Genomic DNA, 26,149 nt, shown 5'->3' with positions numbered 1-26,149 from the left:
TGGATTCGCATCCAAAAAGCTAAGCATTGAACAAAACAGAGTTTAGCTTATATAGGCCAGCATTCAAAAGCAAAACAAAGGCAGTGAGTTTTACAGTGACTAGTCATGTAATCCATAGCATAACTGCTGACCTTGGCAATAACCTGTGGCCTTGCATAGCTAGTGGCTAGCAGCTGCAGCAAAAGAAAAACAGGAACTTTGCAAATCCTACTAAATACAAGCATTGGCAAACATAGTCATAACTAATAGTACAATACAGGAGAGACAGTAAAGGAATTTGTTTTTCTTCTTTTAACCTTGCTTGGGGGTGTCTGGAGTTCATTTCTGCAGGCTAGGTCACCACGACCTGTCTATACCCTTGCCTGCAGCAGAGAAAAACTTGTGTTTCTCACTTCACCTTTAATTACCGCATTTATTCACTTTTCTTGGAGTGAATAAATGCAGTACTTATTATTATTATTTTTAAATTTCTGTCTCATGCCTATTGGGCTCCATAGTAAAATTGTGGGTGGATTGTATGCCACAATTACAGTATTAGAGCATTCCGGGTTTTTCTATGTATTTTATTTTACTAGTGTGTTTTATACTTCCATTTTTTTCACATTAGCGATTTTTTTTTCAGACTGAAGAAGTCACTTGAACATTTCTTGTAAGATGGGTCTGGTGGCAGTGAATTCTTTCAGGGCTCTTTTTCTTTTGAGACAGGATCTCCTTTTCTTGCCCAGGTTGGAGTGCAGTGGTGCAATGTTGGCTCACTGCAGCCTCAGCCTCCTGAGCTCAAGCGACCCTCCCACCTCAGTCTCTCTAGTAGCTGAGACTACAGGCATGCACCACCACACCAGGCTAATTTTGTTTATTTTTTGTATTTTATTTTATTTTATTTTATTTGTAGAGATGAGGTCTCACTATGTTGCCCGGGCTGGTCTCCAACTCCTGGACTCAAGTGATCCTCCTACCTTGGCCTCCCAAAGTGTTGGGATTATAGGTGTGAGCCCACTGTTCCAGGTCTGGTACGTTAGAATCATATCGGGAGCAATGACAAATAAGAAATGATGTTTAGAGCCTGGCCAACATAGTGAGACCCCTGTCTTTACAAAAAACTAAAAAATTAGCTGGGTATGGTGGCTGATGCTTGTTGTCCCAGCTACTTGGGAGGCTGATGTGGAAGGATGGTTTGAGCTTGGGAGGTGGAGGCTGCAGTGAGCAGTGACTGCCACTCCAGCGTGGATGACAGAGAGAGACCCTGTCAAAAAAAAAAAATAAATAAGAAAAGAAAAAGAAAGAAATGTTTAACTTTCTTTGATTTGTATTTGCATGAATGTACGCTTTTTTTTTTTTTTTGAGAGTCTCACTCTGTCACCCAGGCTGGAGTGCAGGGGCACAGTCACGGCTCACTGCAGCCTGGACTATTGGGCTCAAGCGATCCTCCCACATCAGCCTCCCAAGTAGCTGGGACCACAGGTTCATGCCACCACACCCAGCTAATTTTTTTGTATTTGTTGTAGAGATGGGGTTTCACCATGTTGCTCAGGCTGGTTTCAAACTCATGGGCTCAAGAGGTCCTCAGCTTTGAACTCCCAAAGTGCTAGGATTGCAGATGTGAGCCAGCATGCCTATATTAATTTTGTTTTGGGTGGGGGGTGGTGAGAAAATCACTTTATTCTAATTAACGCTCAAACAATAAAATTACAACAGCTCGTTTAAGGAAACCACAGAAATATTTGTCCAGCCCAAAATTCTATACCATCTCGGTGAAATTCTACACATTGAGAACACCCTCTTCCATTGTAATTCTGAAGCAGGAAAGATATGAATGACAGAGGAGAATTTTAACTGATGGTTTTATACTTTATACCTTTACTGCCAATTATATTTTATGCTAAATTAACTTGGTCATGAGAGCCATTTTCATTTCTTCAGTTTGGACTTCTTGATTAGGCTATTCCATTTGCAAATCTGCAGTGTTTCAGCACCTCATTGAGACCTCACAGAGCTTTATGTCATCCTGGTTCTGGCCACGCTCCAAAAACTGTTTCATCTCAGAAGCAAGGCTGCTGCTGCCGCGCTGGCCGGGTTCCCTGAGGTTCTTGGTAAGTGAGGCCAGGCCTTGGAGGCTCAGCATTATTTCTTCCACTAAAGCCCCCAGTGTGTGCCCCACAGTAGAGCCTGCAGCAATGCCAGCTGCAGTGGTTGCCATTTGGGCCATCAGAGCTAGCTACCAAGGTGCAGCAGCATAAAAGCCAGTTGCAGAGGGTGGGGCTGCTGCTGGGGGCTGAGCTTTGGTGCTGGATTGGGTGCAGTTCTCATCTCAGGTGCCCGGCTGGCTGGAGGGGACATGCAAGTGATGATGTGGCTTCCATGCATCATTATGGCTGCACAGAGGCTCAGCCTGTGAAAGCCTGCAAAGAGCCCAACACCATAAATATGTTATGAATATTATTTCAAAATTGTATGAGATTTCTAAAAAGGTGATATATCTTGGTACATGTAGTGAATTGCTTTAATCTGATGCTTTTCTGCATAGAGCTTTTAGCTCTGTGCAAATCCTAGAGTGTTATGTCTTCAAGGATATTCATGGAAAGGACCAGGAATTATACTCTTGAATAGAGGTTTCTGACCACTTTGTAGATCATATCATTAGACTAAGTAAAAACTTACAGAACACTAATAAAAAACTGGTGTGTTCGTGAATATCACTAATTGTGTTAGTCCATTCTTGCACTGCTATAAAGAATACCTGAAAGAAAGTATAATTTATAAAGAAAAGAGGTTTAATTGGCTCAAGGGTTCTGCAGGCTGTACAGGACGCATGGCTGGGGAGGCCTCAAGAAACCTTCAATCATGGCAGAGGAGAAGCAGGCTTATCTTACATGGCCAGAGCAGGAGGAAGAGAGAGAGAGGAGGTGCTACACACTTTTAAACAACCAGATCTCATGAGAACTCACTCACTCTCATGAGAATAGCACCAAAGGGGAAATCTGTCCCCACAACCCAATCACCTCCCACCAGGCCCCACCTCCAACACTGGGATTACAACTTGACATGCGATTTGGGACACAGATTCAAACCATATCACTAACTCAACATCAAGCAGAACAAGAATTAATTACATGGGACTGAACTGATGGAGGAGTGAAATGATTTTTATGTCTATTTGTTTGAAACATTGCTGATTCTTTTCATGTTTTGTTTTGCGGAATCAAGAAAACTTTATTTCTTTTGAGCTACTTGTAAGTCACAGAAATTGGGTAAAATATACTGTTTTTTTTTTTTTGAAACAGAGTTTTGCTCTTGTTGCCCAGGCTGGAGTACAATGGTGTGATCTCGGCTCACTGCAACCTCTGCCTCCTGGGTTCAAGTGATTCTCCTGCCTCAGCCTCCCAAGTAGCTGGCATTACAGGTGACTGCCGCCATGCCCAGCTAATTTTTGTATTTTTATCAGAGGGGTTTCACCATGTTGGCCAGGCTGGTCTCGAACTCCTGACCTCAAGTGATCTGCCCTCCTTGACTTCCCAAAGTGCTGGGATTACAGGCATGAGCCACTGCACCCAGCCTAAAATATACTTTTGGGAGCAGATTGAGACATTTACCTTTCTCTCTACCTGATTTCTCCAGAATTCAGAAACTATTTGTGTGTATTCTTACATTTTGGCAATATAGTTATTTGCATAAGCTCAGTAAGAATCCATTTTTTTTAAACAGGACGCAAGTGGAGACACTGTTTTCTTTTTTAAACCACCATTTGACTGGAATGACATATTTTCTGATATGACCAGACTGCTTTAAATAACTGAAGTTGACTTATAAAGCCGATAGACATGGGGAATGACTGGCCTGGTACCTTGTCTACACAGTTCCCTTACAAAGTTCCTGACCTTGTGGTAAGAAAAGAATATCAGTTTCTGGCTACATATGGTGGCTCATGCTTGTAATCCCAGCACTTTCAGAGGCTGAGGCAGGTGGATCACAAGGTCAGCAGTTTAAGACCAGCCTGGCCAAGATGGTGAAACCCTGTCTCTACTAAAAATACAAAAAAATTAGCCAAGCATGGTGGCAGGAACCCGTAATCCCAGCTACTCTGCAGGCTGAGTCATAGAATTGCTTGAACCCGGGAGGCAGAGGTTGCAGTGAGCTGAGATTGCACCACTGCACTCCAGCCTGGGTGACAGAGCGAGACTCCAATTAAAAAAAAAAAAAAAAAGGATATCAGTTTCTGACAGGCACAGGAACCTCAATATATTTTGAGACCTAGAGAAGAGAGGAATTTATCTAGTTTGTACAGGTAAGACAGGTACAGTCTGATGGCGAATCCTTGGCTTGGTCACTGCACTCCAGCCTGGGTGATGGAGTGAGACTCTGTCTCAAAAAAATAAAAAAATTAGCTGGGGGTGATGGTGCACAACTATAGTCCTTGTTAATTGGTGTTCTCACACACACATACCTTTGGACACTAGGCTGATTATCTCTTTAGGATGAGCCCGTGGAAGGGTACTCACTGGGTCACTGGATGTGCTCACAATGTGCTCCTTACCTTTCTGGCTGTGAGTCCCTTCCCTTAAAGTTCTCACTACCCCAGGCCCCCCAAGGGTGATCTTTTCAGAAAAAGGCCTGTTCCTGTCTTATCCTGTGTAAAACCTTCCAAGGCTTCCCATTGCCTGCAGGGAAAGGTCCAAACTTCATCCTGGCCCAGCCTCTTGCCAGCCTTGGTGCCACCCACTGGCTGGAGCACCACATCTCCACTTGGCCTTGAGTTCATCTGAAAAATGGGGACAGATTACACCATCCCCTTCACATTGCCAACTGGCTGAAGAAGTGAGGAAGTTAAGCATTTAGCACAGAGCCTGTCTCTTTGTAAGTTTTAGCTGGTAGTGATTGAAACCGTGAACTCCCCATTGCTGAGACCAGCTCGGCTGGGGAGACCCTAACCCAGTGGTGCTAGAGGAATTAAAGACACACATACAGAAATATAGAGGTGTCAAGTGGGAAATCAGGGGTCTCACAGCCTTCAGAGCTGAGAGCCCCGAACAGAGATTTACCCACATATTTATTAGCAGCAAACCAGTCATTATCATTGTTTCTATAGATGTTAAATTAACTAAAAGTATCCCTTATGGGAAACGAAGGGATGGGCCGAATTAAAGGAACAGGTTGCCGTAGTTAACTGCAGCAGGAGCATGTCCTAAGGCACAGGTCGCTCATGCTATTGTTTGTGGCTTAAGAATGCCTTTAAGCTGTTTTCTGCCCTGGGCGGGCCAGGTGTTCCTTGTCCTCATTCCCGTAAACCCACAACCTTCCAGTGTGAGCATTAGGGCCATTATGAACATGTTACAGTGCTGCAGAGATTTTGTTTATGGCCAGTTTTGGGGCCAGTTTATGGCTGGATTTTGGCGGGGCTTGCTCCCAACACCCCATTTTGAGTCCTTAATCTCTATTATCAGTAAATAATGTTCTTTTCAAATGATTGACGTAACTCCTGCAGGCTCTGCCTACATCTGTCCACTGGCAATTGACACTTTGTTCAAGCCCCACACAGGAGCACTTATAGTGGAGTGTACTAAGAGAAGATGTCTCTTAGTCTTGGGCCACAGAAGTGAAATTGATATTTTAGTTCAGATAGGAAGGATGGAGAGGAGTTGGCCAGGACAAGAGTGGGGGCCCAAGTTAGGCAAGCAGAAGGAAGAGCCCAGGGCAGCTCCTGCATGGGTCCAGCTCCCTAGGTGGTGTGAAGCTTGGTGAGCAAGGGGCTAAGGAAGCCGCTGGGGCACAGCCACATGAGCTCTGGCCGAGGGAGAGGTGAGGATGGCAAAGCAGGCAGGAAAGGGTGGAGGGCCCCGCAGGTTAGGCAAGGAGTTCAGACAGTCGAGGAATGATGGAAAGCCAATGGGGGCAACTTTGCTTTGGGATCCAACAATGACTGTTGGTACCCAGCTCTGCTATTTACTAGGTGAGGGACCAAAGACAAGTTACGTTCTCTGAGCCAATTTCCTCATCTGCAAAATGAGAATAATAATTGTACCTTCTTTGGTGGTGAGAGCTCAGTGTAATGATGTATGTAAAAGGCTCTGCATGTCCTCTGGACTCAGCAAATGGTAGCCATATATAAATAAATGCAGATTCTGGATCCAGACGCCAAAGTAAGGAAAGACTGGTCCTTAGGTGCCCTTGCTGGAAAAAGTGGGATGGAAAAAGTGTGATGGAAAAAGTGTGATTCTTTTGTTTTTGTAGAGTCTCGCTCTGTCACTTAGGATGGAGTGCAGTGGTGCGATGTCAGCTCACTGCAACCTCCACCTCCCAGGTTCAAGCAATTCTCCTGTCTCAGCCTCCCGAGTAGCTGGAACTATAGGCACACGCTGTCACGCCTAGCTAATTTCTTTTGTATTTTAGTAGAGATGGGGTTTCACTGTGTTGCCCAGGCTGGTCTCGAACTCCTGAGCTCAGGCAATCCGCCCGCCTCAGCCTCCCAAAGTCCTAGGATTACAGGTGTGAACCACCATGCCTGGCCATGATTCTTGATAAAGTGGCTTTGTAGGATTCTTGGCTAACACTCGGCTCACCAGGCCAAGACAAGGCATAGTTGAAAGGAGGATGCAAAGGAGCCTGACTCCACTTTAGTCTAGGAGGGACGCTTGTCAGCTGTTCTATCCTTAGCATCCAGAAGTGAGTAGCACGCAGTGGGTCTTTGGTCAATCACTGGCAAATTGGTAAATGAACACACCATCCTGAGAAATTTTCTTAAAAAAAAAAGGCCCTAATTGAATGAGAGAGATACATTTTCCTCCCTTAGCTTTCCAATTCCTGGAGTTAATAAATAGAGACATATGTTTTTCCTAGAAAATAATACATTTGTTAAAACAGATTCAACCTACTTTCATTTTCTATGTCAGCAAAAGGTGAGGAAATAATGTTTTTAGTGTTCTAGGTGATGTACTTTTCTAACATGCTTTTTATTTGTATGAAATAAAAACAGGATTATTTGGAAACAAATAGCTATCCAAAGGCACATAAAATATGTCTCTCATACTTTCCGTATCGGTTTCTGGTGGCAGATGTCAACCTAAGCAGTACATTAGAACCACTTGGGGGCTTTAAAAAATCCGAATGCCAGGACCACACTTAGGGCAATTAATTCAGAATCTCTGAAGCTGGGACCCAGGTACCTTCACTTTGCTTTTTTATTTTTGGTATTTATTTTATTCTATTTTCTGTACAACTTTAAGTACATAAAGATTTATTTCCACAGGATCAGGAAATGGGTGGAAATCACAGGACAATCTCTCTTCCCACCAAAAAAGTTGCATATTTTGGTAAGTGTTTGTCCTAGAGGGAAAAAACTGAAATTTACATTAGCAGTGCTGTGCAAGATTCTTACATAAATCAAGACCTAAAAGCAGCTTGCAGTGGAGGTTTTGGTCCCCTGTTCAGGTGCTTGGACAGAAACCATAAGCTGGTGAGTGTGACAGGGAAAAGGAGGCAGTGAAGACAGGTGACAGGCACCTAGCAGGGAAAGAGGATTCAGGAATCCCAGACTCCTTGGAATGGAGTGTTGTTTTTCCTTTTTTTTTTTTTCATCTCTGTAGGAAGGTGCTGGGCACGGATCCCAGAGAAAGAAAGGGTCGAATACTCCTTTAACTGCCCTGGATGAAGGGCACTGCTACAGCAGCTAGTACCGGAGACTCTCCTATCTCATGGTTGAGGCAGACCCAGGATAGAATAGTGAATAAAAGGAATGCTTATAGGAAACAATTTCGCGTGGAATGCTAGATGGCCAAGCCTCAGCCTTTGGTCCAGTGCAATCCTTGCCTCACTTGTCAATAGTGAAAAATTAGTTTGGTTAGAAGAACCATCTGGAAACACACCAGCTTCTGCTACCTTCATGCTCATTGTCAGAAAAAGATTAACCAGTGTGAACATTCTGATCTGTTAATTCCTGGGACTGTTTTCTTCCCAGTGGACTGTTTGTTGGTAGAATAACCCCCAAAGCTCAAAGCTAAAATGCATCATTAGTCCTGGTCGGCAGTTGAGCTGATTTGGAAAAGCTGCACCTTCCTGCAGAAGATCAACTGACCTGCTATCCCACTGCAAATCTGAGGTATATTTCAGTGAAGGCAGGTAGCTGTGCTTTTCAGAGCAGAGAAGCGGTTTTAAGAGCAGAAAGGTAGAGGAAATCTAGAAAAGAACCGTCTTGATACAGATTTATCCCATGGTGTGAAGGGAGGGCAAAGAACCCAGTGGCACTTCGCTTATCCAGCAATTTCTGTCACTGTGGCGACACACTTCTGCCCATTCCAGAGGGTCTTGAACTGCTCAGGAACTGGGAATTCATTAAAGTCACCGCCTTCTGTAGGAATGAGGACATTCATCTCAGAAGATTTGGCACTGGCTATTTCACAATCCAGGGAATTCTTGCTCAGGTAAGCGTGGCAGCCATCTGTTTTGTTGACGGAAATGGTTGGCACTTTACTCATCACCTGAACTTTGACATCCCTACTGTTGATTATCTCCACAATGCCCACCATATCATCGAATACCAGACCAAGTTTCTTACAATTATCTACTGTAATGGAGTTAATTTTGCCCTTGATTTGCAACATCGTGTTGACACACTTGTATATGTAAGCCGCTTGTTTCAGCTCTGTGTCATCAATCACCAGATTGGAAACATTTTCCCGATTTTCCACTCTCCACTTCTTGCCCTCCAGTTCAAGTACAGCTGGCTCCTTCTTTGTGGCTGGTTTGGGGTTTAGGTGCAGAGAATGGCTTGGGGCCACTGCGTACTGGACCACTCTGAGCCTTCAGGGTAGGGTTCTTGTGAGTCTTCATGTCATCAGATACACGTTTCAGGGCATGTGTGATGCTCTCCCCCTGATTAATCTGCGCAAACAGTGCTGAGAGGGAAGTGGACTCATCTGAGCCTGAACTGACAGAGACTAGTGGAGGAGGGGGGCCTGGTGGTGGGGGAGGAGTAGTTGATCCAGCAGAGGGTCCAGATGGCAGTCCACTCAGTTCTTTTGTCACAGGCCCCGTTTTGCTCCAGGCAGTCTGGTGGTATGGAACTCCTTAATGTAAGCCTGCAGCTCTGTGCATATACTTAAATAAGCTTTGACTCAGTCTACATGCTTCTTATCCACATCTTTGTACTCTTTAAGGACTCAGTTTGTATAAAACACAGCAGCATGATTCATTTCTTTCACATAAGGGCCAGGATTGGGAGCCATAGCCACCCAGCCTAGGGCCTGGATACTTTCACTGACAGCTGACAGCTGATTAAACAACTTGCCGCCTCGGTTCTTCTCCCAAAAGGTTATCACTTCTTTGATCTGCTCTGAGATAGGTGCCAACAAATCGGAAAGCTTATTACCTGCCGGCTATTGACACTGAGAAGCTGTAACCAAGAGAGCTCACTCCAACTTCAAACCTGTGTGTACCATCTCCACATCTTTCTGCACGTCTTCCCCAATCTCTTTACTGATCTTCAAGTACTCTGCCACAGGGCAGGCAAGCAGCGAGTCAAATGCCTGCGCATATGGAGCTGCTCCTGCTTTTGAAGGACTATCTCCATATCCACGGTGCATGTCAGAGGTATGGGATACTGCCTCCAGGCGGCCCACTGCCCTGTCCAATTTTTTACCAGATTTTGCATGTCAGTCATAATGTATCACCTCCCGACTGCGATCAGCCGCTCTCCACTTCCCGCACCTTCACTTTTCAAAGATTCCCAGGTGATGCCAACCTGCTCTGCGGATGGAGCCCCTAAGACCCCCAAGCGGCCCAGACTACGTTTCCCAGAGGCCTCCGCGGCCTCAGCCACTTCCGCTTCCGGTCCAGCCTGTCTCCGCGTGGTGCGAGCGCTGCACCAGCCCCTGGCTGGTGGTTACTGTCGGAACAGCGTGGTGTGGTCGCTGTCTCTCTGGGCGTGCAGCTCTGCAGCCCTGCCGGCTCGGTTCGGTTCGTGAGCGGCCGCGGTCAGGCTGGGTCCCTGAAGCCTCGAGCCCCTGGCGGGTGCTCCCCGCCTTTCCCAGGGGCGGGTCGAGGGGCGAGCCGGGGTGGGAGGGGAAGGCGGCGGTGGGCAGTGCCCACCCGCAGTGGCTGCGCCGTGTGGAGCGACCGCTCGAGGCTGGTGCATCACAGAGCCCTCCAGCCTTGCGCCCCGGCCGACAGATTGGGCCACTGACAAGGCCGTCCCCCGGTGCTGCCAAAAGTGTTTGGCGTGGAGCTGGCTGCAGTCCAGGCCGGATCCCAGCAGGCGTTCCCTTTCCTTTCTTCCCGAGCGTACCCACCTGGACCTGTCTGCCCACCTGTGGAGGGAACGGGCGGGCGGGGGCCTGGTCCAGAGGGCAGATTCTAGCTAGGCTAGGGCACGGAGGGACTTCCTCAATTTCCTCTCTTCTTTCCCAGATTGACTTACGCAGGATTCTCTGCCCTTGCCTGGGAGAACAGTTCAGGAGACAGATGGCCCCAAGAGCCCAGATCCAGGCAAGTTTGATTTTTCCATTTCTTGAGAAGCCACGTGTTTCAGCGAGGTGGGGTTTATGCCTCTTGCCCGGACAATGCCCTGTCCTGTGTGTGGACAAAGCTACCCGAACCAATCCTGGATGGGTCCCGCGATTTCCGTCCTGTCTACCCATTACGTAGTCATTCACCAAGTAGATTATTGCTACCCATGTTTTCTAGAGTGCTAGAAACAGAAAAGTGCTTTGCAAACTGGCAGAGGATGAAAAAAATACACGTTAGCATATAAAGACGTAGGCAGGCCATAAAGACATAGGGTGATAGCAGCGCTCTCTTGACCTTTAGTGTGTGGTAGGGTGGGAGGGGTGGAGTAGTGGGCGCCTTAGTTCTTCCTGAAGAATAAATGAGATTTGCATAATTGCAGAGGATACTAGGGGAAAGCGCTGCCTGAATGAAGTCATTATGGCGGGACCATGAACAAACTGGTCTGAGAAAGTTGGAAACATTCATGGTCTAGAATCCCAGACTGGAGTTTGCTTTTATCCTGGAGAAAACTAGGTTTTGAAGGATTTTGAGAAGCTGATTAAATAATTGGTATTTTGAAAGGAAGTGATAAACATTTGAGTGTCTATTATACAAATAAAATTAAAAAAATTAAAGATCACCTACATTTCTACTGCTCTAACAAGTCAAGTAATTTCATTTGAAACACACTTTTCATTTTTTTAAGGCTTACTCATTTTTTCTTTTAATATTTCATAGCCATTCCAATTTGTTCTAGTTTCATTACCACTTTTTGTAGCTTCCTTTTATACTGTGCCTTCAACCAGCCCTGGGACCTTGAGCAAGTTCTTCCAACTCTCTGAACCTTTGTGTCTTTAGCTACGAAATAGATTTTACTTTATATAGTTACAGCAGAAATTTAGAGAGATGATATGTATCTCAGGGTTTAGCACCGTGGCTGGTACATAGTAAGTTGTTACTGTTATGAAAAGCAATTTTTTTTTCTTTTTTAAAAATATTCTGCCCCAGAGTCAGATCATACTCCTTGTAAATTCTCGGATAAAGCTAATCACTTTCCACGTCTTTTCAAAGTTTCTATTCATTTGTTGATTGAATAAAGCCTGAACACTTCTGTGTCAGGCAGTGTTTTTGGCTGGGAGGCAGCAGTGACCCACACCGTCCCCCTGGAGCTCACATTAGAGAGGATGCTGACAGTCAGTGCAAACCTCTCCTGCCAGGTGGTGAGAAATCCTGTGAAGAAAAGTGAAATGGGTTTCGAGACTGAGTGGCAGAGGATGGGGTGGAGAAAGAGAAGACCTTTTTGATGAGGTGACATGAAGGGTGGAGTGAGCAGAGGCTAGGCCTGGAGGAGGGAGCAGGACAGGCATGCGGGAAGAACCCGCTCAAGGGAGGAGTCGCACATCCCCTCAGCCCTCAGCTTTTACTTGTTGGTTTCCATGAGCACTGTTGGAACTGTCAGAAGCTGGCTTTGACCACCTTGCTTCCTTCTCTTGGGATGCCTCCCTCAGGGGTTCCCGGATGAGCAGAATTGGGTTTGGTTTTGCAGGGACCGCTGACATTTGGGGATGTGGCTGTGGCCTTTACCCGGATTGAGTGGAGACACCTGGATGCTGCTCAGCGGGCCCTGTACAGGGATGTGATGCTGGAGAACTATGGGAATCTGGTGTCTGTGGGTGAGGATGGCTTTCTCCTTGACTCAGGATTGGTCTGCTGGGCAACTTTGTGTTTTCACAGGGTGAATGGTTTGGGGTATTGAAAAAATCTTAAATGATGTGCTTTTTGTTTTGTTTTTCTTAAGTATGGGCTTAGAGGCTGGAGTTTATGCCCCTTACACCCCTCAAGAAAGGTCAGAGCCATACAGAGTTAGGATGGGTAGCTTTGTGGTGCCAACTAGCCCAGTTCTGGAATGTTTCTGTGTCATGATTCATCTGCCTCCCAAAATAGGAGTTTCTCGCCCTCCAGGAGGACCTGGTTTTCTAGTTGACTTTGCCTCCTCCATTTGCTTTACTCCATGAGTTGGACATCCTGGGTGCCACCCTCTAGGCCTCTCTGACCTGTCCATGCTCCTTGCAGATGCTCAAGTTGACACTGAGGTCTGGGATGACTGCTTGTGCTTGTAACCGCCATGACATTCCTTTTCATTCATTTTTTTTTCTTCCTCTAAGATCCTTTTTCTTTATGAACAGGGCTTCTCTCTTCCAAACCAAAACTAATTACTCAGTTGGAGCAAGGGGCAGAGCCCTGGACTGAGATGCGAGAGGCTCCATCAGGCACACATGCAGGTGAGTGGGTGGGGAACATCCCAGCAGAAGCTGAGCACACGGAGCAGTACGGGGGTTCCTGAGTGGAAAGCTCATCTTTGAGTGCCCTGTTGGTGCAGAAAGGCACTGGTTTCCTCTTTTGATGTCATCCTCCTGTCAAGTGGCTGGCCGCTTTTCTCCCCAGTCTTTCTGCACTTGGGAGGGCTGCTGCCTTCCTGAGGGCCTCAGGCCCATCTGTGCCATCTCCCAGCCTTCTGAAATCCTCAAGCTCTTTATGTGATTTTTCTCTCTCTCTTTCCAGGCATTCACCAGGCTATCTTTTGTTTCTTTCTACTTCTGGTCCATTTTCTTTCTTTCTTTTCTTTATATTTTTTGAGACAATCTCGCCCTGTCGCCCAGGCTGGAGTGTAATCGTAGCTCACTGCAACCTCAAAGTCTGGACTCAAGCCATCCTCCTGCCTCAGGCCCCTGAGTAGGAGTAGCTGGGACTACAGGTGTCCATCACAATGCTTGGCTAATTTTTAAATTTTTATTTTATGTAGAGATGGAGTCTCGCTATATTAGTCACGGCTGGTCTCGAACTCCTGGCCTCAAGTGGTCCTTCCACCTTGGCCTCTCAAAGTGCTGGGATTACAGGTGTGAGCCACCATGCCTGGCCCATGTTCATTTTCCATTCCTTACCCAGTCTCTCATGGAAGCTTGCTAACTCACTATATACCACTTCCTGGTGGTAGTCGCAGATTCCAAACATAAGCATGGTTTTTTAGCTCTCAGGTAATTGCGACTTTTGGCAAACACATTGTTGGGGAAGCATTTTCTTTCCTTTTCTTAGGGATCTTCTTTTATTTGTCTTTTCTACTGTCCTTTGCTCTTGGCTCTCATTTTTTTCTGTGTATACTTTGTATATGTTTTTGTATGTCACTTTCTCTGTGCCATAGTTCATTTCTAAATCTCTAAGCCTGAATATTTCTCTCACCTAAAATATTTTTCCTGCCAGTATTTTTTTCTTCTAAGACTCTAATTGTCACTTTGCCTCTATCCTCTTCAGGAGAATGTTTATAACTGTATTTCATGTAAAATACCAGTAATACATAGTCTTGCTTAACCTAGGTCTTTGCTGGTTGTGGGTGGGATGCTTTTGAAGTAATTCCTTTTATTCTTACTGTGTTTAACATTTCTCCCCTAAATTCTTGTGTAGATTCTTTATATAGTAACAAAAGTCACTCAGTCTTCTTTATTCTTTGTTCTTTCTGTTTTAATTTTGGTTATTTGAAATAGAATGTTTAAAACTTGGATGTAATGAAAACAAGCGATGTTTCCCCTAATATTTCTTTCATCTGCTTAGAGGACTAGTAAATCTTTCTACAAAGACTTCACAACCAGTCAGTATTTTATGTTTTTTTTTGTGTGTGTATATTTCCCTTTCTGTTAGTTGTTAGACATGCTTATGGTACCACATTCAGATGGTTCAAATGGTATGCAGTCTCCTTCACATACCTTTCTCATCACTCAGTTCCCCTCCCCAGAGGCATCCCTGTGTCAGTTTCTTGTGGAGATTTGTAGGTGTGATGTATACTTTGTGAGAGTATCCATGAATTCTTTAAGCACATGGTAGCACGCTCTTTTGCCTGTTACTTTGGCATTTATGTCTTAGAAGTCATTTGACATAACTATATTGTTTAGAGCTTCTCTCTCTCTCTCCTCTCTCTCTTTCTTTCTTTCTTTTGGGGACAGAGTCTCACTGTTTCCTAGGCTGAAGTACAGTGGTATGATCATGGCGCACTGCAACCTTGACCTCCTGGCTCAAGTGATCCTCCTGCCTCAGCCTCCTGAGTAGCTGGGACCACAGGAGCATGCTACCACACCTGGCTAAATTTTTTTATTTTTAATTTTATTTATTTATTCTTAAATTTTTTTTTGTAGAGGTGAGATCTTGCTATTTTGCCCAGGCTGGTCTGGAACTCGTGGCCTCAAGCAATCCTCTTGCCTCAGTTTCCCAAAGTACTGGGATTACAGGCGTGCGTCACCATGCCAGCTTATCTTTCTTTTTGATGCCTGCATAGTGTTCCACTTTATGGATGTCCTATAATTTATGTAATCAGTTATCTTTAGTGGACATAATGACTCTGAACAATGTTGCAGTGATTATCCTCATACACATCAATTCTCTTGTGTACAAGTAAATCTATAGAATAAATTCCTATAAGAATTGTTAAAGGTTAAAATTTTTAAATCCACCAAATTTGGTGGGTATTTCCACTATTCATAAAGATAATACGTTTATACTCCTAATGACAACATATGAGTGCCACTCTTATAGCTTGTCAGCAGTGTCTTATATGCTTTGATCCTTGCAAATCTGAGAGGTGAAAATATTTTATTGTAATTTTAATTTGCCTTTCTCTTATCAGGAGTGTGATTTAGCATGTTTCAACATTTTCAGCAACCGTTGTATTTATCTTTCCTGAGAACTGCCTGTTCAGTCCTTTGCCCGTTTTACTGTTAGATTGTTGGTCTTTTTATTGTCAGTGTGAAGGGTTCTTTATACATTCAGGAAATTAATTGTATATCATATATATCACAGATTTTTTTTTAAAAAGTTTGTTTTATATCAGCTTTATATTAACAAAGGTAATGATGGATATGCTTGTCTTTGCATCTTTGCATTGTGTCTGGCCTTCTCATTTGAGCTGGCTGTTGAGTTGGGATACACCTACATTGTTATTTAAAGGAAGTATTTCATTCACATATTTTGTTAAGAAATTTTAGTTTTTTAAATCAAGCATGATTGCTGAATTTTATTAAATGCCTTTTCAAGGTATATGGAAATATCTGTCTTTTCCATTTTGATCTGTTTCTGTGGTAGATTTTATTCTCAATTATCTTGGCCATGACACATTATATCATTCTCTGAATATGACAGTGGATGATTCTGTTTGCCAATTTTTTATTTAAATTTTTGCACTGATACTTAAATGTATTTACATTTTCTTTTTCATCTGCCCATTTTCATTGGGCTTTGATTTTAATTTTGTAATACTTTCATAAAACTTTTTTTGGTCTTTCATATTTTTATCCTTTAGTCTAGTTTAACTCACATGATAGCTGTTCCTTAAAGGTTTGGGTCCTTTGTCCCATTTTTGCTTGTTTATTGTGATGTGGAGCAGAGGGGAGGAATTGGGGGTACTTTTTTTGACAGTGTTGTCAATAGTGACTTGTCCAAATAGATTTTCTCTCTCTACGAAACAGTTTTAGTAATTTATAATTTCCTAAAAAGCATCCAGTAATTCAAGGTCATAAGTTACTTGTGTTGAACAAAGTAGCTTTTTATAACTCTTAGTAATATTCTCCACATCTTTGGTTACTTTTTCCTGATTTCTTACTTTGTCTTTTTTCCATTTCCTATATTTTCCTATTTCCCCTTTATTAGCTCTGTTTTATTTTTTTGAACAAAAGCATTTGGATGTATTTATTAGTGTTACTGTTTTCTGTGTTTTGAATCTTAAGTTCCTTTTCCCTTTTGCTTTCCTTGGGTTTATTTACTTTCTCCTAAACATTTTAGTTATTCATTCATTGATTTTTCTTCTTTCTTACTGATGTAATATAAATATTTAAAGCCTTAAACTTTGTCTATGTAATGTTTTAGTTATATTCAGTAGGTTACAGTATGTAGAGCTTTCATTATCGTTTTTTAGATATTTTACAATTTGTGTTTTGATTTCTGTGATTGAAGTACTAAGAGATTGATAAGCTAGACTCTCCTTTTCTTAAAGCCTTTAAAAAAATTAACACATATATAGAAAAGCTGATAAAATATGTATACAGCCTAAATTAGTATTTTAAAACTCTATACCCATGTAACCAAAACTTAGGTTAAAAAATAGAACTTTGGCAATACCCGAGTAAATCACATCATAATTCCTCCCAATTATTGTCCATTCTCCTCCCCTTGAACTAACACTATAATTTATTTTTGCCTGTTTTTAACTTTATGTGAATGGTATCATATAGTACATATAATTTTTGGTCTGGCTTATGCATAACATGTTTTCAAATTCATTTTTAGTTATTTCTTTGCTGTAGATCAACGCTTCTGAAAACTGTAGCGTGCCTCAGAATGCATGCTGCAGTACAGTTGCGGGGCCCCCTGCAGAGTTCTTTATTCAGCAGGTTCTCAGGCATGCTGATGCTGGTGCTGCGGGGCTGGAGCCCATGCTTGGAAAATCACTGTTCTAGAGTGACTCATTGTGCGACTCTACTGCAGTTTCTCTCTTACATTCAGATGCATATATGGCATTTTCCAGCTTTTGGCTATTGCAAGTGCTGTAAACATTCTTATACTTTATTTTTTGGTTCCTACGTGGCTACATTTCTGTTGGGCATGTATTCAGCTTTAGTATATAATGTCAGATAATCTTCCAGAGTTTTGTACCCAGTTATACTCCTTCATCAGTGTGTGAGAGCACTCCTTGTTCCATGTCCTGGCCAGCACTTCCTGTGGTCAGTCTTGTGAAGTTAGTCATTCTGGTAGATGTTCTGTGTGCCTCATTGTGGTTTTCATATCCATGTCTCTATATCTAATGAGGTTAAAGACATTTTAGGGCTGGGCATGGTGGCTCACGCTTGTAATCCCAGCACTTTGGGAGGCTGACGTGGGCGGATCACCTGAGGTCAGGAGTTCGAGACCAGCCTGGCCAACATGGTGAAGCCCTGTCTCTACTAAAAAGACAAAAAATTAGCTGGGTGTGGTGGCACACACCTGTAGTCCCAGCTACTCGGGGAGCTAAGCCAGGAGAATTGCTCGAACCTGGGAGTTGGAGGTTGCAGTGAGCTGAGATTGCGCCATTGCACTCAGTCTGGGTGACAGAGTGAGACTCCGTATCAAAAAAAAAAAAAAAAAAGACCTTTTAGAATATTTATTGGTCCCTATAGAGCATCTCTGATTAGGTAACTATTTGAAGAGCCTGTTATTGATTACATGTATTGTACCATCCCTCTCTCTGTTGTTACCGACTGTTAATGGTCTTGATGAATAGCAGTTCTTCCTTTTTCTGGGCTCAAGCAATCCTGTCTCAGCTTCCTGAGTAGCTGGGACTACAGACACATGCCACCATGCTCAGCTAATTCAAAACATGTTTTTTTCTGTAGAGATGGAGACTTGCTGTGTTGCCCATGTGGTGGGTCTGGACCTCCTGGCCTCAAGCCATCCTCCTGCCTCAGCCTCCCAAAGTGCTGGGATTACAGGCATGAGCCACCGTGCCAAGCCCAGTTCTTCCAGTTGATCAATCCCTTTCTTTTTTGTCAGTGCTTTTTTGTGTCATGCTTTATTTAAAATGTTTATTTTAAATTATATATTAACAATTATTTATTAACATTTATTATTTTTGTGATTTTAATATTTTTTCTTTTCCCAAGATCATGAAGATATTCTTCTGTGTTAATTTCTAGAAGCTTTATTATTTGGTTTTTATGTTTACATTTACCATCCTCTTAGAATGGATTTCTGTGCATCATATGAGTTAGGGTTTATATATTTTTTTTATCCTAAAATGTACTCATGCAGAACCTCCTCTTCCTCACTGCTTTGCAAGACCACCTTTGTCATAGAACAAGTGCCCATATGTGTCTTCACGTTGCCAGCTTTACAATCAGTATCTTGAAATTTTCTCTAGTTTGATCATAATACATTAAACACATATCCCATCAAAGGCCATTGGAAGAATGTGGGCTGTTTCTGACTGGGCTTCACCTTCAACTTACATTTCCTTGAAAAAATAAGTCTTAGCTCTAATATCCATTGCATGGAATTTCTCCCCAGACTACTAAGTATAAATACATATAAATATATGTATGTGTATATATCTTTAGGTATAGATAGATACAACTTATGTTTATAAGAAAAGTGCATTTAGTAAAATAATTGGTTGGTGATTGTTAATTTTACTACAAGTTTGGCTCTATCAGTTTTTCAGAACGTTTTTGTTTGAATCATTTCGCTCTGTCTGTCTTAGGTCTTGTGTCTGTACTTTGTAAAAAGCTAGAGAAAATTCACATAGTACACCCATTGATTGGTAATTTTTTTTTGTTTTTTGAGACAGAGTCTTGCTCTGTCACCTAGGCTGGAGTGCAGTGGCATGATCTCAGCTCACTGCAACTTATGCCTCCCGGGTTCAAGCGATTCTCCTGCCTCAGCCTCCCGAGTAGCTGGGATTAAAGGCATGTGCTACCATGCCTGGCTAGTTTTTGCATTTTTAGTAGAGACAGGGTTTTGCCATGTTGGCCAGGCTGGGCTCGAACTCCTGACCTCAAGTAATCCACCCGTCTCGGCCTCCCAAAGTGCTGGGATTACAGGCATGAGCCACCGTGCCTGGCATAGGTATGTTGTTTTTTAGATATGTTAAAAATTTAGTTTATAGTAAAATCTTATTGGCCTGAGAACTATTTTTGTTCCTTGAATATTTTTTTCTGTTTTCTTTTTTCCACTGAGCAATTAAATATTGGTTCACTCTTAAATCCTCACAGAGAAATATTTTTCTCAAGTTCTTGGTGACATCATAATGTTCTCAAATATACCACCTGCAGAAATCTGCCCTAGTAGTAATTATACTTGCTTTGTGACTCTGGGCTTTCTCCTCAATTTCGTATTTATTCTCACATTGTCTTTTTTCTTTTTTAGCTGTTTCCTGTGTTGTCTTCCTAACTTGGCAACTTCTTAGGGGCTCACTGCATTCTTTAAATGCAATGTTTATAGTACAGATTCTTTTCTTTTCTTTAAAATCATACTTCCTTTTCCTGCCCTTAGTCTGGCCATCTTTTCTCAGCAAGAATCACAAGTGGGACACATTAATAATTTTTCATAACCTTTAGTTATGTAGAATAGAACATTATTCAAGTCCTTGCACAGCTCTCACTTTCAGCATTTCAACATAAAGAACATTTGAATTTTTAAAATTTTCTTTCAGCCCAGGATTACTGGCTTGAAACAAAGATGTCAGCCCTAAAGCAAAGCACTTCTGAAGGATCTGTTCTGGGAGAGCGAACGAAAAGTGTCATGATGGAAAAAGGCCTGGACTGGGAGGGCAGAAGCTCCACAGAGAAGAACTATAAGTGCAAGGAATGTGGGAAAGTCTTTAAATACAATTCGTCCTTTATTAGCCACCAGAGAAATCACACCAGCGAGAAACCACATAAATGTAAAGAATGTGGGATCGCCTTTATGAACAGTTCATCCCTTTTAAATCACCATAAGGTTCATGCAGGCAAACAGCCTTATAGATGTATTGAATGTGGGAAGTTCCTGAAGAAGCACTCAACGTTTATCAACCATCAGAGAATTCATTCTAGGGAGAAACCCCACAAATGCATTGAATGTGGAAAAACTTTCAGAAAGAACTCAATCCTTTTAAGTCATCAGAGAATTCATACTGGCCAGAAACCCTACAAATGTAATGACTGTGGGAAAGCCTTCGCTCAGAATGCAGCTCTTACTCGTCATGAAAGAATACATAGTGGAGAGAAGCCTTTTAAATGTAACAAGTGTGGGAGAGCTTTCAGGGATAATTCAACTGTGTTGGAACATCAGAAAATCCATACTGGTGAGAAGCCATATCAGTGTAATGAATGTGGAAAAGCCTTTAGGAAGAGCTCAACTCTTATTAGTCACCAAAGAATGCATACTGGGGAGAAACCCTATCACTGCAGTAAATGTGGAAAATCTTTCAGGTATAGCTCATCCTTTGCTGGTCATCAGAAAACTCACAGTGGAAATAAACCGTATCAGTGTCGTGACTGTGGGAAGGCCTTTACAAAGAGCTCAACCCTTACTGGACATCAGAGAATTCATACTGGAGAAAAACCCTATCACTGTAAGAAATGTGGGAAAGCCTTTCGGCACAGCTCAGGCCTTGTTGAACATCAGAGACTCCATACTGGGGAAAAACCTTATAAATGTAATGAATGTGGGAAAGCTTTTCCCCGAAGTTCAGCCCTTAAGCAACATAAGAAAATTCATAATAAAGAAAGAGCCATGAAATGTAGTTAGTGTGGCAAATTGTGCAGAGTAGTTTATTCCTTCTGACCATCATAGAGGAGACATTAAATAAATTATGCATTTAACAGAAATACTCTGTGTACTTCTGAGAGAACGTATCACTTGTGAGGATATTCATTGTGAGGTTCTACTAGTGAAATATTTGAAGAAACTAAATGTATGTCAGTATGGAAGTAGTTATAGCATACTGTGTACTAATTGAAAAGAATGAGGTGGAGCTGTAAATACTGTACAAAGCCAGGCATGGTGGCATATGCCTGTAGTCCCAGTTACTTGGGAGGCTGAGACAGGATTGCTTAAGCCCAGGAGTTTGAGTCTGTAATGCACTATGATTGTGCATGTGAATAGCCACTGCACTCCAGCCTGGGCAACATAGCAAGACTCCATCTCTAAGTAAAAAAATACAACAGTAGAAATATACCCATGATAATATACCCAATATACCCTTGTTAAAGAAGCAAGTTTCAGGAAATCTATATTATATGCATTCAAAAAGACCTGGACAAATAAAGACCAATCTTAACAGCAGTTATCTCTCTCTCTCTCTCTTTTTTTTTTTTTAAAGAAACTAGCTCTTACTCTGTCGCCCAGGCGGGAGTGCCATGTGATCATAGCTCACTGTAGTTTTGAACTTGGGCTTGAACAACCTTCCCACTTCAGTCTCTGGAGTAGCTGGGGCTACAGGCACGTATCACCACACTCAGCTAACAGCAGTTATCTTTGATGAGGATGTAGTATAGGTTGAGCATCCATAACTGGAAAATCTGAAATCTGAAGTGCTCCAAAATCCAAAATTTGTCTGAGCACCAACAGGTGCAAAATTCTACACCAGACCTTATGTGATGGGTTGCAGTTAAAATGCACCCCCAAGATTCCTTATTATGTGCATGCAAATATTGCAAAGTCCAAAAAAGTCTGAAATCCTAAATACTTTGGTCTCACGCATTTCAGACGAGGGATACTCGACTTACATTGGTATGATGAAGTGAAATTATGACTTTGACTGAGTTCTTTGAAATGAAATATTTAATCAAGCATCATTCATGTATCTTCTGTAACTTAGTATAGTTATCTTCCTATATAAGAAAAATCAGAAGTCATTAAAATAAGACAAATGCCACACAGAAACTAAAAGCTTTTAGTTTCTGCAACTAGAGGCTTCGTAGTATTAAAATACAAAGGGCTGGACTTGGAGAAAATATTACCATCATCATATTTAACAGGTAACACTTAGAATATTTAGAGAGTCCTTAAAATACATAAATATAAAAATTCCAGTGGAGAAATGGTCTTGGATGTGAATGTACAGTTGTCAGAAAAAGAAATATAAATGATTATGCCTGCCAACTTTGACCCTTTGACCTAACATTTCTACTTAAAATCTAATTAAAAAGTAAAGATGGTCTTTACAGCATTGTAGTAATGAAGAGGTGGAATCACTGTAATATCTGTCATCAGAGGAATGTTTAAGATACATGCAGTCTTTGGACTACCATGTAGTCACTCAACATTTAATTAAAAGACGGTCCTTTAATTAATTAACATTTGGTGAGTTAGACTTTTATGAGCTGACAGGCAAAGCTGTCTATGACATTAAGTTGAAAAGGATCCAAAGTAAAGAATAATGGTATAGTACTTCTTTTGTATAGTCAATGCATTGCCTGAATATTTTGTGATAAAAATATATCACAGATATAGTTCAAAATGTAAAAGCAATAAAGCAAACTTAGGAATGTTATAAAATAGAAAAGAAAGGATCTAAGTATTCAACTCATGATTGCAGAGGGCCAGATTTAATCAAAAGAAGCACGGTTACACACACATAGATGTTTGTTGGTAAGAACTGGTTAAGCTGCTTTGGATAACAGTTTGGCAACATGAATGTAAATCTAAATGTATGTTCTCATTGACCCAGAAATGCCACCCTCAAACATTTAAGGAAATAATTTGACTAACTTACAGAGCTTGTATTTCTCATCATCATTGGTTATACTAATATCCTGGAAAGAGGTGGGAGAAACATCTAAGTAGGGAAATGTTTAAATAAGTTATGAAACTCTCATAGGCTAGCATCCCAGTTACTGCAGATGTATAATAAACCGTCGCACACTTAGTTGCCAGTATTTGTGTTCACAGATTTTGTGAGTCAAGGTTTCAGAAAGGGCACAGCAGGAACAGTTTTGTAACTCCATGATGTCTGGGGTTTCAGTTGGGAAAACTCAAGGTTGGAATCAACAGTTGGTCAGTGGGGTCATTTGAAGCGGCCACACTATGATAGCCACAAGTGGCTACTGAGCAGTTGAAGTGAGGCCAGTCTGAATGGAGACTAGTGTGTTGATTGAAAATAGGACTGTAAGTATAAAATGTGCATCAGATTTCGAAGACTTTGTATAAAAAAAGAAACTAAACTATCTTAATGGTTTTTACATTGATTATATTTTAGATAGGTTAAACTCAATGTATTAAAATTGAATTTTAATGTGACTACTAGAAAATTCAAATTTACATATGCGGCCTACATGTATGGTTCGCATGTTGCTATCAGACAACACAACTGAAGGCTCCATCAGAAATTGGGTGGTTGATGCTGTTGGCTGGGACCTCAGCTAGGGCAGTTGCATATGAACACCTACATGTGACCTTTTTATGTGGCTGCATAGGCCTCCTCAGCTTGGTGCCTGGGTTCTGAAGAGTCAGGCAGAGAAACTGTTATTGCTTGTTGTGATCTAGCATCAGAAATAACAGCATCTCGGCTGGGTGTGGTGGCTCATACCTGTAATCCCAGCACTTTGGAGGCTGAGGTGGCTGGATTGCTTGGGGCCAGGAGTTCAAGACCAGTCTTGGCAACTTGGTGAAGCCCTGCCTCTACAAAAAAATACAAAAAAATTAGCCAGGTCTGTGGCACGTGCCTGTAGTGCTGGGGAGGCTGAGGTGGGAGGATTGCTTGAGCCTGGGAGGCAGAGGTTACAGTGAACCAAGATTGCACCACTGCACTCCAGTCTGGGCAACTGGAGTGAGACCTTGTCTCAAACAAACAAACGATAACAACAACAAAAAATTCAGTGTCTCTTTCTCCATAGTCAAGCCTGTCCAAACTCAAAGGGGAGGGATCATAGACCATACTTCTTCGGAGGAGTATCAGAGTCACATTGCCAGAAAAGTATATTCGATGGAATATATTATTGCAATAATTTTGGAAAATATGATCTATCATGGAATATGATACAACCATTAAAAAGGATAAAGTGGATATGTTGGATGAAGAAATAGGTTACAGGACAGTATCTGAAAGCTTATGGCAGCAACTTTGAAGTATAATCTTTGGAGTCAGGGTGCAAGATGCAGCTTACCTCTTACACTTTGTGAAACCACTGGCTAGTTATGTAGCCTGTTGAATTGTCTACCATGTACAGATAAAAATAAACTAGTTTTGTTTAAAGGAGGTAATTTTATAAAGTGCTTAGCTGAATACCAGATGCGAAGTGCAAGGTAAATGTTAGCTGGTGCTGTGTTAGTGATACTCATTTCTGTTTTTTTAAAAAAATGTATAGTATGTATATATGTACATGCACACATATATATGTACACATGTATATACATATATTTCACCTATATATTTTTTAAAAATATAAAATTAAAATTTCTGCTTAAAAATATAAAATAAAAAAATTTCTCTCATATATATATATATGAGAGGTCTCTTACAGAATTGATTAAAGATCTCAAAAGAACATGCTCCACCATCATCTATATCGTGTGCACAAGGCTCAAGAGGGACCAGTGGTTTTACCCGCTGTCAAACACCATGAACAAAGCCTGGGTACTGGCTTGTCTTATTGAGGAAACCTACTTTAACATATGAAAATGAATAAAATATTTCAAAATGTTAATGATAATTATGGGATTTTTGGTAATGTATTTCATTTAAGAAGTTTTCATTTGAAAGAATAGGGTGTTTATTCAAAATGGGACAAGACAGGACAATAAAAGAAAGCTGACCAATATTCCTTATGAGCATAGAAGCAAAAATCTTGAATAGAATGTTAGCAAATAAAATCCAGTAATATATAGAATTAATAATATCGAATCATGATCAAATGGGGTTACGGCTGGTTCAGTGTTTGGAAATCAATCAATGTAATCTACATTAAAGAAGATTAAAGGCCAAAGAGGAAAAACCACCTGATCATACCAACTGATGCAGAAAAAGCATTTGACGATATACAATATCCATTCATGATACAAGCTCTTGGCAAGCTAGTAGAAGGGAAGTTCCTCAGCCACATAGAGGCCAACTATGAAAAACCTACAGTTAACCTCATACTTAATGGTGAAAGACTGAATATTTTCCCTATAAGATGAAAACAAGGTTAGGATATCTGCTGCCACTACTCTTATTTAACATAGGACTGGCAATCCTGGCCAGTGCAATAAATCAAAAAAAGGAAATAAAAATCATACAGATTGTAAAGGAAAGACTGTAACTGTCTCTGTTTACAAAGGACATGATTGAATATGTAGAACATACAAAGGAAGCTATAAAAAGCAAAATCCCTGGCCAGGCGTGGTGGCTCAATGCCTGTAATCCCAGCACTTTGGGAGCCCGAGGCAGGTGGATCACATAAGGCTGGGAGTTCAGACCAGCCTGGGCAACATGGTGAAACCCCATCCGGATAAAATTACAAAAATTAGCCAGGCATTAAAGTGCATGCCTGTAGTCCCAGCTATTTGGGAGGCTAAGGCAGGAGAATTGCTTGAACCCAGAAGGTGGAGGTTGCAGTGGGCTGAGATTGCGTCACTGCACTCCAGCTTGGGCGACAGAGCAAGACTGTTTCATAAAGAAAACAACAACAACAACAAAAAAAAACAAAATCTAATAACTAACAAGTGAGTTTAGCAAGATTATAGGATCCAAGGCCACATATAAAAATTGTTTCTACACACTAGCAATGTACAATTGAAAGCTGAGATTAAAAACTGTCATTTGCAATAGTTCATAAAATAATTAAATCCTTAGGTATAAATCAAAACATGCATAGGACCTGTACACTGAGAACTATAAAATGCTGATGAAAGTAATAAAAGACCTAAATAAATGGAGAGACATGTCATATTCATGAATGGGAAGATTCACCATAGTCAAGATGTAAGTTCTCCATAAATTGATCTTTAGATTTAACAAAATATCAGTCAAAATCCTGGAAGGATTGTTTTGTAGATGTAGATAAGTGGATTCCAAAGTGTTATCCAAGGCAAAGGAACTGGAATAGCTAAAACAAGTTTTCACAAAACTAGAAAAAACTTTGACTCACTTTACACAATTTAAGACTCTAAAGATACAGTAATCAAGACTGTGGTATTGGTG

At 41.6% G+C, this 26,149-nt stretch overlaps 1 protein-coding gene and 2 pseudogenes across 2 annotated transcripts; 1 reads left to right on the top strand and 2 right to left on the bottom strand.

Moving 5' to 3' along the window:
- Nucleotides 1–1,934: 1,934 nt before the first annotated feature.
- On the bottom strand, nt 1,935–2,367 carry LOC101153759 (coiled-coil-helix-coiled-coil-helix domain-containing protein 2-like; annotated as a pseudogene).
- Nucleotides 2,368–8,009: 5,642 nt separating this feature from the next.
- Nucleotides 8,010–9,701, bottom strand: LOC101146325 (adenylyl cyclase-associated protein 1-like; annotated as a pseudogene).
- Nucleotides 9,702–9,811: 110 nt separating this feature from the next.
- ZNF485 (zinc finger protein 485) lies at nt 9,812–22,322 on the top strand. 2 transcript variants are annotated; one of them, XM_019035463.4, is made up of 5 exons: nt 9,812–9,945; nt 10,396–10,473; nt 12,020–12,146; nt 12,660–12,755; nt 19,697–22,322. In XM_019035463.4, the coding sequence occupies exons 2-5, from the start codon at nt 10,450–10,452 to the stop codon at nt 20,773–20,775; spliced, it is 1,326 nt and encodes a 441-aa protein (XP_018891008.3). In that variant the 5' UTR covers nt 9,812–9,945; nt 10,396–10,449; the 3' UTR covers nt 20,776–22,322. The 2 variants fall into 2 exon arrangements, with proteins under 2 accessions (XP_018891008.3, XP_055208040.2); XM_055352065.2 differs by lacking the exons at nt 9,812–9,945; nt 12,020–12,146 and having other exon boundaries at nt 10,402–10,473.
- Nucleotides 22,323–26,149: the final 3,827 nt, after the last annotated feature.

The sequence above is a fragment of the Gorilla gorilla genome, chromosome 8, assembly GCF_029281585.2.
Source record: "Gorilla gorilla gorilla isolate KB3781 chromosome 8, NHGRI_mGorGor1-v2.1_pri, whole genome shotgun sequence".
Lineage (NCBI taxonomy): Eukaryota > Metazoa > Chordata > Mammalia > Primates > Hominidae > Gorilla > Gorilla gorilla.
This window is presented reverse-complemented; position numbering and strand designations above follow the sequence as displayed.

What these genes read in the sequence shown, in the direction of transcription:
- ZNF485 (XM_019035463.4), top strand. Translation starts at nt 10,450, where the DNA reads ATGGCCCCAAGAGCCCAGATCCAG. An exon ending in TGGGAATCTGGTGTCTGTGG is followed by an intron (nt 12,147 to 12,659) that starts GTGAGGATGGCT and finishes CTTTATGAACAG; the next exon opens with GGCTTCTCTCTTCCAAACCA. An exon ending in TCCATCAGGCACACATGCAG is followed by an intron (nt 12,756 to 19,696) that starts GTGAGTGGGTGG and finishes ATTTTCTTTCAG; the next exon opens with CCCAGGATTACTGGCTTGAA.